The sequence below is a fragment of the Typha angustifolia genome, chromosome 8, assembly GCF_048772165.1.
Source record: "Typha angustifolia cultivar Huaian chromosome 8, ASM4877216v1, whole genome shotgun sequence".
NCBI lineage: Eukaryota > Viridiplantae > Streptophyta > Magnoliopsida > Poales > Typhaceae > Typha > Typha angustifolia.
In genome coordinates this window covers 9,120,478-9,136,318 of record NC_133246.1, presented here as the reverse complement: position 1 = coordinate 9,136,318, position 15,841 = coordinate 9,120,478, and the positions used below count along the sequence as shown (strand labels likewise).

Genomic DNA, 15,841 nt, shown 5'->3' with positions numbered 1-15,841 from the left:
TTAGAGGGTTTAACTATAGAATGACTTAATAGTTGATGGATTTACTAAAAATTATCCAATAGAAAATAATGTAAAGTATTGGTTTATCACTCTCACTCTTCATATTTGCAACCATTGACATCTTTGGTGGTTGGCATATAATAATGGAAGGGCATTTTCATTACAATTCTTTGCGTGACACTATAGGTCGCAAGGAAAATGGTAAATATTTTTTTTACATCACATCATTTACTTAGGTGGTTGTAGTGAGATATTTAAATAACTCAATTACAGTTATAGTTGGGATGGGTCAACAAATGGATGCGTACTTTAGTACCATAAATATATGATATCATGTTTGGAGGGGCGTTAGAAGGAAGAAAATTGTATTAGGGACTGTAAACTTTTCAAATTAGTTGCCATTGCCCAAAATAAATAAATTTGTAACTGCATTTAGACAATATGATATAAGTTATTCAATGTATAATGGAGAATAACATGAATGTGTTATGAAGCGGCTTGATTCGATCCGTAACTGTTCTGGATTAGATTGGAGACGTGACTTTTGAAAGAAGCTGCGGATAATCTAACAGTTGGATCTTTCTGAATTTTGGATATGGTGTCGCCCTTGAAAAGAACTTTCCAACAAATTCAAGATCGCAGGATTTGGATGGTTAGATCTTGATATATCGGTCGAACAGTGGCCGAAGGTTAGATAAATCCTAACTTGTTAGCCCTTCAATGGCTAGATTGGTGTTAGGTTAATTCCTTGGTATGAAGGGGGAGAAGTTGTTGTAGAAAAGGGGGATATAGAGTTAGAGGAAGCTGACCAAAAGACTTGGGCGATGGAAGAAAGGAGGTGGGAGAGGGCGTTAATGGCTAGAGACAGTTGAGAAGAAAATAAAGACACAATGCCGATTTCAATTATCAGATCTTTACTTCAATTAGGGTTTCCTCCATATATTTATAAAGGCTCATCCTATAGACCCAAACAACTAAGTTAAACCCTTAACAAACTAACAACTAAGTTAAAATCCTAACAAATCAACTAAACTAGTCTTTCTTATCTTCTCGGATTAAACCCTTTATTTTGCCTTAGATAGATTTCGAATCTGGAGAAGTCATAAATACAAAAGTTGTAGATTTGGAGGTTGATGATCTTATTCAACTGGTTTGATATTATTCAAATGTTTATAGAATATTCGGTGAATATTTTTTCAAAACTGTGCAGAGCTAGATTTAGCTAATTAAATAAAATCCTAACCTACTAAGGCTTTAACTAAATCAAATAGCAAATAAGATAACTAGACTCAATCCATTGAGCCCAATGTCTTTCGAGATGATCTGATCTAGTCTGAATTATATCATAATGGTTGGTCAAAGAGCGAAAATTATTATTATATTTGTGAAGGTGACAAAGTTTATAAGGAATGGTATAATTAATTATAATAAATGAAAGTTATTATATTTATGAAAGTTGTAATATAAGTAGCCATTTTATAAGAAGTTATTATTATATTTGCAAATTAAGAAATTTATGAAGTTCACTTGATATTGACTAGTTGAATAACAATTTCAAATTTTGTACTCAAACCACAAAATTTGTCAATATATTTATGAACATATTTGTTACATTTTCAATGGGAATGCACATTAATAACAAGATAACTTATTAATAAAATTGCAAAGGTTGCCTCTTTTTATGGGGATGAGATCAATATTAATCATGAACTACGTAATATAACTTCGAAATTGGTTAGGATATTGTTATGAAGAGGTAAACAGTGACACAAAACAAGATAAATATATTTATATTGTGCATCAACAATACAAGTATATAATTTATGTAGCTCTATAGAAAAGGAAGCATATTAAGCATGTGGCTTATTAACATGATCTAGAATATTAAGGCAAAGTAGTACTTTAGCATAGATCTAAATGAGAGTAGTGTTCAAAGGATGATCCTCAAAGTGAGGGGCCACACCTTATACAATTGAAGATGTCAAAATAGGAGGCAATTCGTTGGTTATGTCTTTTAAAACTAGACCATGCTATGCTGAAAGAGATTTTTGCTATCTATGTAGTTGTTGCACTTTTTCATTATGAGCAACTCCATCCTATGCAGAAGCTCCGACATGGGGTCCTATAATTATTGGATTAGAAAATATGGTTGGCAAAAGCGGTGAGAATTGGACTAACGGTACCTCAGGGGAAGCAAAAATAACCTAGTATGCTTTAGTCTTCTCCTGGGTTATCGAGAAAGCATTATCCTTAGTAGAATTTGAATGTTTGTAATTTTCGTAGGTTTTCTTTGTCCAAGGAGACCAATCAATACTGACATTATCTAACCAAGGAAGTTTGGGCTTTATAGAGCTCTGAACCTATCATTGAATGCTTATATCAATAGAAAATGTAAATCCATCATAGGATGTCAATAATTTCTCATATATCTTTCAACATATGAACAAGATATAATTGCAATGATGGATGATAGATTTCTATTCCAAAATGCACTAGAGTCGAAGACTTTTACACACCTAAAATAGGCGAACTATTTTCTTAATAGATCTCTCATTCCAACATTGCAATTATTGTTAGATAAATCCAAATGCAGTATTGTTGTTTAAATTTCACTCTATTACCACTCTCAACGTACCAAGGATTATAGATGTAAGAATATCCAATTGGATAATAACTATTTATAGCAGCATTTTATATCTCTTTCTTTAAAAAAAATTTAACAACATAGACACGGTCTTTAAGAAGAATTACATTCAAATTCCAACTAATGTTGGAGATGTCTATCCAATGGTGGAGCAAGGATATAAGGTTGTTCCCGGTAATAGCAGGACAAGTTAGAGCTATTGCTAATCAAAGAAGTCTGTAGTATTGTTTATTCGTTTCAAGATTATACAACAGATACGTCAAAGATGTTTGCAGTATTGCTCCTTCAGTATATCCGCTTGAAAAACTATAAGAAAGTGAAAATAAAAAGGAAGAAGAAAATAAGAGCCAATGATATTTTTAGTATTATGTCCGTAAGGATGAGTTGTAGTTTTGTAATATTTTACAGTTATTGCAAGTTAGCATGACAGAGAGATTACTTGTTGTTACTCTATATAAAAATTTGTAATGTATCGTATTCTTTGTGCAATATATTTGTAAGTAATTTGTATGTAAACCAAATTTATAATAATTAAAAAAAAGATATTTGAAGATATGCATAATATAATATTGTTAAGTGATGATTTTTGTAGCTATATTAATAACAATGGTAATTAAGCAAATAATGAATAAATTGGAACTATGTGGATCGGGGAACTAAAGTTTGGATATGAAAAATTGTAAAAGAAAAACATGGCGTATGTTACCTTGCACGTGTTTATGTACTAACATAGTCGACTTTGTTATGATCGTGCTTAATAATAAGTTGTCTTTCTAGTTAATATAATATAATATTTTATTATTATTCTTTCATTGGTATGATCAAATGTATTATCTCAGTAAAAATAGCAAAAGAAAATTATTATGATAATCTCTTACGGGGCAACATTTAATCTGTTGTTACTTCTTACACTAAATCAAAAACAATAATATTCATTTCTATTGTCACAAGAATCATATTATAAGAATGAAAGTCGTTAATAAGTTAATTCGAGTTGAAATAAAGATCTTACTTTGAAGATGGTATTAATGAAGTTTGTTGATGGATGAAATTTGTTTTTATTGTAAGACTTGTGTACATTAAAGTACGTAATAAAATAGAGTATTGTTAAATATATTTTATCTCCCTGCATTTATGCCTAAATTTATTTTACCCATCTATATTTTAAAAGTCTTAAATTAGTCTATGTACTTACGAGTAAATTACTGTTAGATTTTCTATTTAAATTAATGAGGCACGATTATGGGACTGAAATACTTGTTGATTTGTTAGGCAAATCCTGATAGGGTTTTGATTTATTCTTTTTGTGTAGGCAACTTCATCTTCTTGCTTAACTAAGGTTTTCGAGACTGTGAAGAAGCAATGGAAGAGGCCATGGGTGGAAAAGAAGGGAAGAGAAGAAAATTGGGTATCAAATATTAGAGAAAGGCTTATATAAGAGGGGAGGGACATTTTTTGTCTATAAGAAACTAGAGAACGAGGGAATTGAGCTTGCCATTTGGTTTTTAAAACTATTTAGGCATGCCACATTAATTTAGACAGAAAGTCTAATGATATTACTTTAGTCGTACATACGTGGACTGGTTTGAAACTTTTTAAAATATATGGGGGTAAAGTAATTTTGGGTAAAGTACATGAGGGTAAAATATATTTAATCTAATAGAGTATTATATAAATAAGTTGGTTGATAGACGATATTAAATGCAAATAAGTTGGTTAGCAGATGAAATGTAAATAAGTTAGTTGGCAGGTGATATTAATTTATCACTATCAAATCCCTTTAATATATTTTATTAATAGTAGCAGGTGGTTTAATAAAAGAAGGAAGCAGAATGAATAAACAAACAAAAAGGAGGATGATGAAGATAAAGATAAAGAATGCGTCGAAGAAGAAAAGACAAAATCTACACTAAAATTTAGTTCACGTTAAGAAGATTAGTTAGTAATATTTGTAAGCATTCTGTTGATTTTAAATAAATTTCAGCTCTTCAAGGCTACTAATTTCTAGAATATTTTTTATATCCTAAAAAATCAGCCGACTAGGAAACACATAATATATTGTCTTTTCATTTCGACAAGGACTTTTCCTTTGTGAAGATCCTTATGATTTTGTTGGCTCTTTTTCTGCTCTTGAAGGTTATCAAAAGAGAAAATTTGTAGGTTTTAGGATACTTTTCAATTATATAGAAAGAGATGATCTATATTACTATTGTGTCAACATTTTTGTATAAAAAAAACTATTGTATCTTTACTTTTGACGGGACGCAGAAACAATAAAAATTTATTAGTATGCTAACGAAATTGGTACTTAATCTTAAACTTGATGCATAAAGATTAGCATAGCAAGATTATGTGTGCATGAAATTTCAAGGATATCCCACCCACAATAATTATAAGTTTTTTTTTCAATGTTCACAACATAACTTCCATCAAAAGTGTTGATTCGGAATTTAGAAACATAAGATGGGAATAATATTATCAAATCGAGCATTTTCATGAGAAATGTCTATAGCATCTTCAAATTTTTTATCATACAAGTATTGTATTTTTTTAGCAAGGGCGTTTCGATTAAAATAGTATTCAATCATCATTTGTCTTATGATCTTTGTCAAATACTTTATAGGCATAGCTTCGACTCACGAATAATATTATTTAGGTTTTTGGTCATACTAGTTATCAGTGTAGAGTATCTTCTTCTTGGAAAATAATAATTAGCTAACATACTTGTAAAAATTTTACTTATGTAAGTATAATATTGAGGATACTTTTGTTGTTGCCTAAAATTTATTGTATTGAGGAGACTTTTAGAGTATTTAGAAGATTTCAGGAGAGATGCACCATACAATATCCGTGAGAAGCTTTTAGAAATGCAACATCTACTACATGAATTAGTCCCTTTTCCCTATCTGAAAATATCGTCATTAACTCAAAGAGTTCAATTGATCTCTGAAGATATAAAAACTAGTTGCTATTGGAAGTGTTTTTAGTTTCAACCACACACTGCTATTGGAAGGATTTGATTATTGGCATCCAAACTAGCTGCAATAAGTAAGCAATCTCTATATTTTCCAATTAAAAGAATAGCATCGATGCTGAGCAATGGCCGCAAATATGATTTGAATGAATGCAAGGATGCACCTAAAGCCTAAAATACATGCTTAAAATGTCCAAAGTCGACCTATTATAGTTTTATTACAGTATCATGATCTCTCTTTCTAAGCTTATGGAGATAGCTTTGTAACCACTTATAAAATTCCTCATAGCTATCATGGATCTTTTTCATTTTTTTTTTTTTTTTGTTCAACACAATATGCTTTATAGTAACCTACTAAAACACTAACTTTTTTTGAATGTCAACTTAAATCATCTTTGGCATGCATGCTTTGGTACTCTCCAGCACCTACTTACGCATTTTATTACATATGAGTAAACTTATGCATTGCTTATGATCTCTCTCAAATAATCCTCTACTACATGTGTGTTGTTCAATAAGATATTTTATCCCGAATGTATCAACACAGTAACTTTATAGCTTTTATTTTACATGGACATTCCTCTAAGCTGAATCAAGAATCTTATATTAGTTCTAATAGACTTTAATTCAATTTACACTTGATAGTAAATGATTTCAGTGCTTTTATAAACTCTAATAAGTTTCGAAGCATTTATCCTATAAAAAGATCATCTGAGGTGATATATTATGGCACTTCAGTTTTACGAGGTGATATATTGTGGCACTTTAGTTTTACGAATTTCTAAATGTTGTACATACTACATAGTCATTAAACTATTACTTTGTAAAGCAAATTTGAACAACCCATCAGTTAACATGGACATATTTATAGAAAGGTTACTTGAATTTTGTTCATGCTCACAATAAGGTTGAATCCACAAGTTTGTTCGCACATTACCTTCATCAGTTAAAGATGGACCAATAGAATCAAAGATAACAGATTTTCGTGAAGATTAAATTTGTTTCGTCATTTAAAGATGGACTATTATAATCAATGGTAAGTTCTTCACCAAGATTGTCATCAAGTTTTTCATTGTTGTCATAGAAATCAATAATATTTGCTATGATATATTATAAGAATCACGTATAGAAAAGTTAACCTCACCTTTAGGTACATACTATCTATTTAGGTCAAAGGGCTAATTAGCAGGATGATGATTGAGATGAGACGACCCATCTACTTCTAAATTATTCAAGTTAATATTACAAAGATTTAGAACATGTGAAATTATATGTTGCTCATTCATCAAATTTTGCACTTGGATTGTCCTAAAATAAGAATACTCTTAGTCAATAAAGGAAATATGTAAATTATTTACGTTTTTCCTATTTATGTCGAATATTAATGAATTTCATCTATTCTTAATGAAAACCATAGTTAAATTATGAAATTTGTTGCTAAATTATGAATTTCGTCATTAAGGTATGAAATTTGTTAATTAGTAACTTCTTTTATTCTAAGTTAGCAAAATAATTTTGCTACATGTGTTCAATGTAATCACGAACTATGAACATAATATAGCTCAATCGAATAATGCTGAAAAATTCTTCTGTATCCTCCTTCCAAATATTTTGTATAACTCGATAGAATAACGTTGATCAACTATGCATCTCTAGATTGTCACTATTTTTGAAGATATCGACAAATATATCATGGTTGTTTGAAAGGAATAGATATTTCAAGTCAACTTCAAGCTCACCTAGAGCGACTCGTTTTATTTTGAAGAATTTCAACTTCAATTTTAACAAATTATATTATCTGCTTACACTTGTATGAACGATATTACCATACTTATAATGTAAAAATTTCTTTTTATCGTTCAAAATAATAACACTCTTATTGTGAAGCGAATCTTCACATTGCGGGCAGATAAATGTGTCATTCTTACAAATATAATGAACGAACGAGAGTGGGACAAGATGATGAAAACAAATCCCTACTTGGAATAATAGAAAAAGAAGAAGATTAAATATACATGGAAGAAGAAGAAGAAGTAGCTCTCTCAATTCTTACAATGTCCAATCATATTACCTTTAATTGAAAAATCTTGCTTTCTCTACCTATGGCATTTCATGAGATACTCAGTATAGAAAAAGTTGTAATGAAAAGAGGATTAAGCCTCATGTGCAAAGAAAACAAAAAATGAGTATGAGTGACAAAAATAAAAATCAAGTGTTTTTAGTGCAAATTAGCAAGTAGATTAATTAAGTAATTATTCTTGTTGTATTTTCATGAGATAGGTGATTTTTCACTGAGAACCCATTACAACTTTTATTTTGTATATTGTATCATCATATAGGTTCCTATGTTCCTTCTAACTTGCATTTTTTGTGACTAGTAGTTTTCTTCTATCCTATTTATTAATTTTCCCCATGACAATATTATAATAAAGGAAGATCTAGATGCAAGGCGTAACTAATCATCATCTTCTATGCCTTGTAAATATTATAAATTTTCTATGAAAAAGTTTTCACAGACGGAACGATTCTTTTGAGTTCAGAGTATATCCACAATGAGGTTCCATATGAAATCGCGAGGAAGATACAAAAGCAAGGAATATTAGCCCTAACAACATCATAGAATGTGAATCTTGAAAAATTCATTCATTACAACACTTGCATAATTTGCATGAGGCATTCCACATCGGTTATCCTTTCGTGAAATTGAATTTCAGATGTTACAAATCAGATCTAGACTGATCTGGACGTAAGAAAATTATAAAGATTTAGGTGATGATAGCCTCGTGTTAGAATTCTAATAGTTTTAGTTTCACATAAATTAGATATTGAGATCAAAAGATATATATATATATATATATATATATATATATATAGTAGAGAAATGTTAGAACAGGACATATTGATAAATATTCGACATTGCAGCGGTTGTTAGAGGGTAGCGGATGGTCAAAGATGGTGGTGTACGGCTGTATAGTGGAAGGTGGTGGTTAGGATTTGGAAATTTGGAGTTCTACGACTATGATCTACTCCTAGAAAGATAAAGGCAATCTAACGGCTATGATAAAATGATAAATACGATAATAAGAAAATAATTAAACTCAATTAATTCTCAATACTCTGATGCTTGGATGCTTAGATAAATAAATAAAGAAGCCTAGCCTCCTCTTATATGACTCGAATTATGACTTGCATTAGAGGCTTATATGACTTGATTGAAATTGCCTTAGTGACTTATATGACTTAACTATACTTGCCTAATGTCCTTATGATGCGATCCTATCTGACATGGTTCGCTTCAATCCACTATGATTCTGACCACCTTGTCCTCAAGGTATCCATGGTGGTTTCCATACCTTCCGTCACTCTCAAATTGGAAAGCTAGGTTTTTGGTCCTAGCTTCCACCGCTGGTGGGGAAGACGACTTAGGGGTTATCTCTATCGGCTACTCCGGCGGCCTAGGTCTGCAGTGGTGGGGGGTTCACTTCAACGGCTGGAGGAGTCATAGTTGTTGCGGTTTGGGGCTTCCCTCCACCTCCCTCATAGGTGGAGTTTTCTATCCATAGCTAGTTAGATTCTATCGTGTCCAATAGTGTTGGCAGTGCAGGGTAGTCGTAACGACCAGAATAGCTGTGTCAAGGCTTGGAGAGCCTTCTCAATCTTTTCGGAGCTCTCCTTTGATTCGTCTGAAATTCTTTTAAAAATGCCTTTGCCCACGCTATGGCTTGTCGTCGACAGTTGCTGGTGGTGGATGGGGTGCCGAAGGTACTCCCATAGGAACGGAGATGAGTTCTTGATCATTTATGGTCGCTCCTTCCTTATTTGTCTTGGATCACATCTTAATCATCGTTCGAGGAACGTCGGCTTTGATACCAATGTTACGAACTAGATCTAGATCAATTCGAACATAAGAAAATCATGAAAATTTAGGTGGTGCTAACCTCATGAGTTATAGAGTTCTAATGATTTTGGTTTCACCTAAATCAAAGGTTGGGATGAAAAAAAATATAAATAAAATAGTAGATGGAGGTCAAAACAGGACAGATTAGTAAATATTCGATGTTGCGGTAGTCGTCGAAGGGTGGCGGATGACCAAGAGTAGTGGTTGACAGTAATATAATAGGGTGGTTGCTGGAGGAATGTGATGGCTAGGGTTTGAAAGCTTGGAGGTTCTACAGCTATAATCTACTCCTAGAAAGGTAAAGATGACCTAATGATTACTATAAAACGGTAAATACAATAATAAGAAAATAATTAAACTCAATTAATTCTCAATACTTTGATTCTTGGATACTTAAATGAATAAACAAAGAAACTCGGCCCTTCTATATATAGAGGTTGGTAGAATGAGTCATATTTGGACTTAGCCTTAAAAGACTTATCTACCTCGAATTAGAACTTACATTAGAGGCTTACATGACTTAATTAAATTTGTCTTAGTGGCTCATATAACTTAACTATACTTATCTTAAGAGCTTACATGATATAACTAGACTTACCTTAAGGATTTACATAAGAGATTAATATAAATTAATTAAAAAATAAATAGACTCAATTCATGAAGCCCAATATCCTCATGATATGATCCGATCTAATTTAGTTCACATCATCAGAGCTCTTAGTAACCAATGCTAGGGATAAAGAGGAGGATGACAACCTTGACTACAATGTTTGAGAAATAACTCTTGGTCACATCAATGACATTGATATCCAACTTCTGAATTTAATAGAGGGATAATTTCCTTTACACCCCCTAAACTATCACCCATTTCCATAATGACCCCCTAAACTTTTTCTGGTACACATGGACCCCTTGAACTATTATAAATATCTCACCCGCCTGATGTCGTTGACGAAATTGGTAAATTGATCAAATTGCTCCTCCACTTATAATAACAGGATAACTAAGTGGCTTAGCTAATATTAAATATTTTATTTTTAAAAAAAATTCCTTTATTGCCCTCCACCATTTTCTCCCAAATCTAACATCGATCTCACAATGTAAAATCTGCTGCATCCTATTCTCCCAAAGATTGTTGGAGAACCTTATCCTTAACGACACTGGGAAGATCGTCGACTTCAGGCTCTCTGCCCTCATAGGCTACGCGTGCACAGACGGCCTCCTCCACACCATGTGCAGCACCCTAGCCTACATGGCGCTCGAGGTCATCGACAAGAAGGGCTACGATGGGGCCAAAGCCAACCTCTGGTCCTTCAACGTCATCCTCTTCGTCCTCCTCGCCAACAATGGTTATGGCTAAGCTGCTTATTGTGTTGGCCATTACGCTCCTTGCCATTTCCATGGTTGATTACGAGGTCAGAATTGCTCAGCAAACTAATTTTTCTTTCCCTGTTTTCAACTTCCCATGAAGCCCACTAGATTATCATTTCAAGCATGTCAATCTCTTGCTTAGCTTCTATGTTCTTCGTTTTATAGGTGTTAGCCTAAGGAAACCGATCATGCTGAAGGGGAATACCACTTGGATAGGGTATACTTTTCTTTTTCATCTTCCTCTTTTTGCCATCAAATTCTATGTACTTGCTTGAAGAAATCATGGAAGTGCTCCTGATTTATTGAATGTCTTCTTTTTCCAAGCACAAATGGATCGAGAAGCCTTCGAACCTCTCGTAAGTAATTCTCTATTTTCACTTCAATTTTCTCCATATATATATGTCGAATATTTTCACAAGCTCATGCCATCACAGTTTAGAAGCCATCCAAAGGCCAAATTAACTGTGCTTGATAGGTTGTCCCATTCTAAGACGAAAACCTCGTCGCCATATACAAGAAGATCTATCGCAGCAATTTTTGATGCCCATCGTGGTTCTCCTTTGATGCCCGCAAGATGATCCCAAAGCGCAAAACTAGAACCGCTGCCTCCGCCTCTATGGCAGAAAGTGGTGGAAGGGGAAGAGGGTGGAAAGATTGAAGAAAGGGTTGGGATGCAGCAGATTTTGAGAGAAAAATTGTTGGAATTGAGGTCATTGGAGAAGGAGAGAGGGTTTTAATTGGCTATCTAAGGGTATTTTGGTTATTATAAAAGCCTATTTTAAGTTGTCACATGAATATAAGGGTATTCTAACTATTTAGTTGTCACATGACTAGCACATAGTAATTTATGGACGGAAATGAGTAACGGAACCCTAACGGAAAGGGTCAAGTGGGATATTTCTGATAGTTCAGGGGATCAATATATATCAAAAAAAAGTTCAGGGGATTATTGTCGAAATGAGTGATAGTTCAGGGGGTGAAAAGGGAATTATCCCTTAAATAGAAAGATGCAACATATGACGTCTTCTTAGAATAGCTTAATATTGTTGAGCGAATTTGTGACTGCAAAAATAATTTCTAACAAGCTTAAAGTAAAAAAAAACCTAACATTCAAGTTTTGTGAACATGCTTGATACAGTGACAGCAACTTCAGTTGCAAAGAAAAAGTCGGCAAATTCAAATTTCACATTTGTGAGAAAAATGAATTCTCCAAAAGTACATTCTTTTATTAGTTCCCTTAATGACATGATACAACTCCAATCTTTTATTAGTGACCTTAATGATGTTATTAATATTGTAGATACAACATTTTTCACCCTTGTACACCTTGTCCAATCACATAACAGTATCACGTAACAACAGTGAGGAATTGTATTATCTCGTGTCCATTACAAAATAAGAAAACATAAAACATAAAACACCATAAACAAGTTTAATCATCTTTGATTGTGATGGTTCCCTTTGTTACGAACTGATCTGATCCGATCCGTAATTGTTCTAGATTCGATGAAGCTCATAACTTTCGAAGAGATCTGTGAAAAATCTAATGGACGGATCCTCCTGAATTTTAGATATGTTATTGCTCTTAGAGAGAGTTTTCCAATGGATCCAAAATCACTGGATTTGGACGGTTAGATCTCAAGATATTGACCAAACGGTGGCCAATTAAATCCTAGCTTGATAGCCCTCCAATGGCTAGATAGATGCTTAGGTAACTCCTTGGTATGAAGGGGGAGAAATTGATGTAGAAGCTAGGATCCGAACTAGAATAGGATTACTCGGTTCGGATTCGAACTCGTCAACTTCAGTCATTGTTGGCTCGAGTGGAATAGCTCCAATCGACTTGGTAGGGGGGACTCGAGCCTTAAGGCTCGAGACGTGAAAAACTAGATGTATCCACGCCTCCTCAAGTAAGTCTAAGCAGTACACCATTGGCCCAATCCTCTCAATTACCTGGTACGGTCCATAAAACTTTGGAGCCAACTTTTGATTAGGAATGGGTCTGACCGAGCTTTACCGATATGGTTGGAGCTTGATGTAGACCCAATCATTAATTGAAAAGGACTTCTCTTGGTGCCGCTGGTCATAGACTTGCTTTATCCGATTTTAGGCGGCCACTAAGTGGATCTTAAGTCTCCTCAACACCTCATCACGATCTTGCAAAACTGCATCTACCTCAGTTTGGTCAGCTCGAGCCAATGGCGAGTATGTATGCAAGGTTGGAGATGACTGTCCATAGATGGCCTCGAACGGGGTCATGCCAATGGCCGAATGAAAGGCCGTATTGTATGACCATTCAGCCCATGACAAATAAGATAACCACTACCGTGATCGCTCGCCGACAAAGCACCATAAAGTATCTAAGCAACGGTTCAGCACCTCGGATTGGTCATCCGTTTGAGGATGATAGGCTAAATTGATACGGAAGATAGTCCCTTGGAGCACAACGAATTCCTACCAAAATTGACTCACAAATAAGATCACGATCTAAAACAATCGATTTTGGCATACCATGCATCTTGGCCATGTCATGCGCATAAACCTCCATGACCTTCTTTGTCGTGTAAGGATGCACCAAAGCTGAAAAATATGCATACTTGTTGAGACGATCTACCACCACCAATATTGGAATGTCCTTTGGCCTTGGTAGACTGTCAATGAAATTCATGGTGACATCCTCCCAAACCTTCATTGGAATCGAAAGCGGTTGTAGCAATCCAGCAAGTTTTGCTGACTCCATCTTTGCTCTTTGACACATTTCACAAGCCTTGACGTAGGCTTGTACATCTTTCTTCATTCCAGCTCATGTGCAACTCTAACTCAGCCTCTTATAGGTGGGCAACACCCCTTCATGTCCAGCTATGGGGGAGTCATGGAAGTGGTGTATTAACTCCAAGCGCAAATGATGGTCAGCTGGAACAATGATCTTGCCTTTGCCCACCAAGAGTCCGTCTTTCACCACCACTCCTTGCATACAGCTGGGATTTGTAGCAAGGTTGTCCAACATTTTCATAGTGTTCGAATCGTTCTTGTAGACCTCCCACAGCTGCTGGAAAAAAGAAAAAATTGGCACTAAAATCGTCGCCAACTCGGCTGGATTCGGGCACCTAAATAAGGCATCAGGGGCACTATTTTTGATCCCCTTTTTATACACCAACTCGTAGTCGTAACCAAGTAGCTTAGACACCCACCTTTGCTAGGCTTATGTGTGTATGCGCTGCCCAAGGAAGTATGACAAACTCCTTTGATCGGTGCGGATCGTGAAGCGTCACCCGATGAGATAAAGCCTCCATTTAGTAATAGCATGGATGATGGCGAGCATCTCTCTTTCATAGATAGATAGAAACTATGAACGCTCGGAAAGAGCCTTGCTCATGTAGGCCATGGGTCTGCCTTCTTATATTAAAATAGCCCCAACGCCGACTCCGAACACATCGCACTCAATGGTGAACGGTTTGGTAAAAATCTGCTAAAGCAAGGACCGGGGTTGAGATCATCGTCTTCTCAAGGCTTCAAATGCTTCCCTTGCTTTGTTCGTCCATATGAATGAATCTTTCGCAACAAGGCCGTGAGGGGAGCCGTAACCTTACCATAGTTCGCCACAAACCGACGATAGTAGCTGGTTAAACCGAGGAAACTGCGTAGCTCCTTGGTAGTCTTGGACATCGGCCAATCCACCATGCTTTGGATCTTCTTAGGGTCTGCTTCCACGCCATCTTTAGATATAATGTGGCCCTGGTAGTCGATGCTTTGCTGCCCCCATGAACACTTGGAGTCCTTTGCTTTCAACTCATGTTGTCGCAATAGGCCAAGTACCGTCCAAAGATGTCGCAAATGCTCCTCCCATGTACAGCTGTATACCAATATATTATCAAAGATTACCAACACATATTGCCTCAAATGAGGCCTAAAGGTATCATTTATTAAGCTTTGGAAGGTGGCGGGAGCATTGTAAGACTAAAAGGCATAACGAGGAACTCGTAGTGCTCATCATGAGTTCTAAACGTCATCTTGTTCACAACAGATAGTTCGACTCTGATTTAATGGTACCTCGCACTCAAATCCAGCTTTGAAAAGTAACATGCACCTGCCAATTCATCGAACAACTTTTCAATCATCGGTATGGGATACTAGTCTTTGACGATGATGGAACTGAGAGCTAGATAGTCCGCACAAACCGCCATGATTCATCCTTCTTCTGCACGAGCAAGATCGGTGAAGAATAGGAGCTTCGACTTGGTCCTATCACCCTGCCGAATAACATCTCTTGGACCTTAGTATGGCCTCACATTTGCTGGACCTGCCTTGGCATGATCTTGATGTGATGGTTTTGTGCTCTAGGTGGAGACAATCCATGTGGCTGCTAGAATACATCTTCAAATTCCTACAAAACAGCCTTTAAATCAGTGGGTAAGTGTGCTGGATCGTCCACATCCTTGGCCTCTTTGATGAGTTGTACGAGGAACCCGTGGCACCCAAGTTTCAGCAACCCCTTTGAGACTGCAGTGCCCCTTTTGCTTCCATGCTTGATGCAACCAATAGTTGGATCGGTTGGCCTTCATGACTGAACTCCATCGCTATGGTGGTGAAATTGAAGGTGATCGATCAAAGATTCCGAAGCCATTACACCTCAAGCACCAAGTCGGCTCATTGTAGAGCCAACGGGTAAAGATCAATTCGGAAGACATGGCCCTAAATTTGCAGTTGGACCTTGCGGCATATGCCCTCCGTTCTCAACATAGTGCCATCACCGATAATCACATCAAAGCCGTTGGAAAGGATATCCCCTAGTGTGGAGTCGGCATAAGCCTTTCGAGATCTTCAATCTCGTCCCATCATCCGTGGCTATCCCCTAGGGTCAAGGCCTGTCCATGGTGGGTGTGGCCAATTGAGGTTTGGCCAAACTCACCCAGAACATGCCACACCCGAGACCGGTGGTCTAGGGTTAACGCGC

At 35.6% G+C, this 15,841-nt stretch overlaps 2 protein-coding genes across 2 annotated transcripts in view; one reads left to right on the top strand and one right to left on the bottom strand.

Annotated features, from left to right (window-relative positions):
* Window positions 1-4,104, top strand: part of LOC140765307 (uncharacterized) — a 33,287-nt gene extending 29,183 nt beyond the window's left edge. Inside the window, exon 3 of the mRNA XM_073104323.1 lies at window positions 3,957-4,104. The gene's annotated coding sequence lies outside the window, so the exon portion shown is untranslated. The remainder of the gene's footprint in view (window positions 1-3,956) is intronic.
* A 10,287-nt stretch (window positions 4,105-14,391) lies between these two features.
* LOC140764544 (uncharacterized mitochondrial protein AtMg00860-like) lies at window positions 14,392-15,005 on the bottom strand. Its single transcript, XM_073103154.1, has 2 exons — window positions 14,938-15,005; window positions 14,392-14,740 (listed from the first exon to the last, which is right to left on the bottom strand). Exons 1-2 carry the CDS (start codon window positions 15,003-15,005, stop codon window positions 14,392-14,394), a joined length of 417 nt encoding a protein of 138 aa, XP_072959255.1.
* Between the last annotated feature and the right edge of the window lie 836 nt (window positions 15,006-15,841).

Bases quoted from the DNA above. Each gene is read 5' to 3' on its own strand.
- LOC140764544 (XM_073103154.1), bottom strand. From the start codon at position 15,005: ATGATTGAAAAGTTGTTCGATGAATTGGCAGGTGCATGTTACTTTTCA. The intron at 14,741-14,937 runs GTACCATTAAAT...ATTGGTATACAG, and splicing joins AAGCTGGATTTGAGTGCGAG to CTGTACATGGGAGGAGCATT.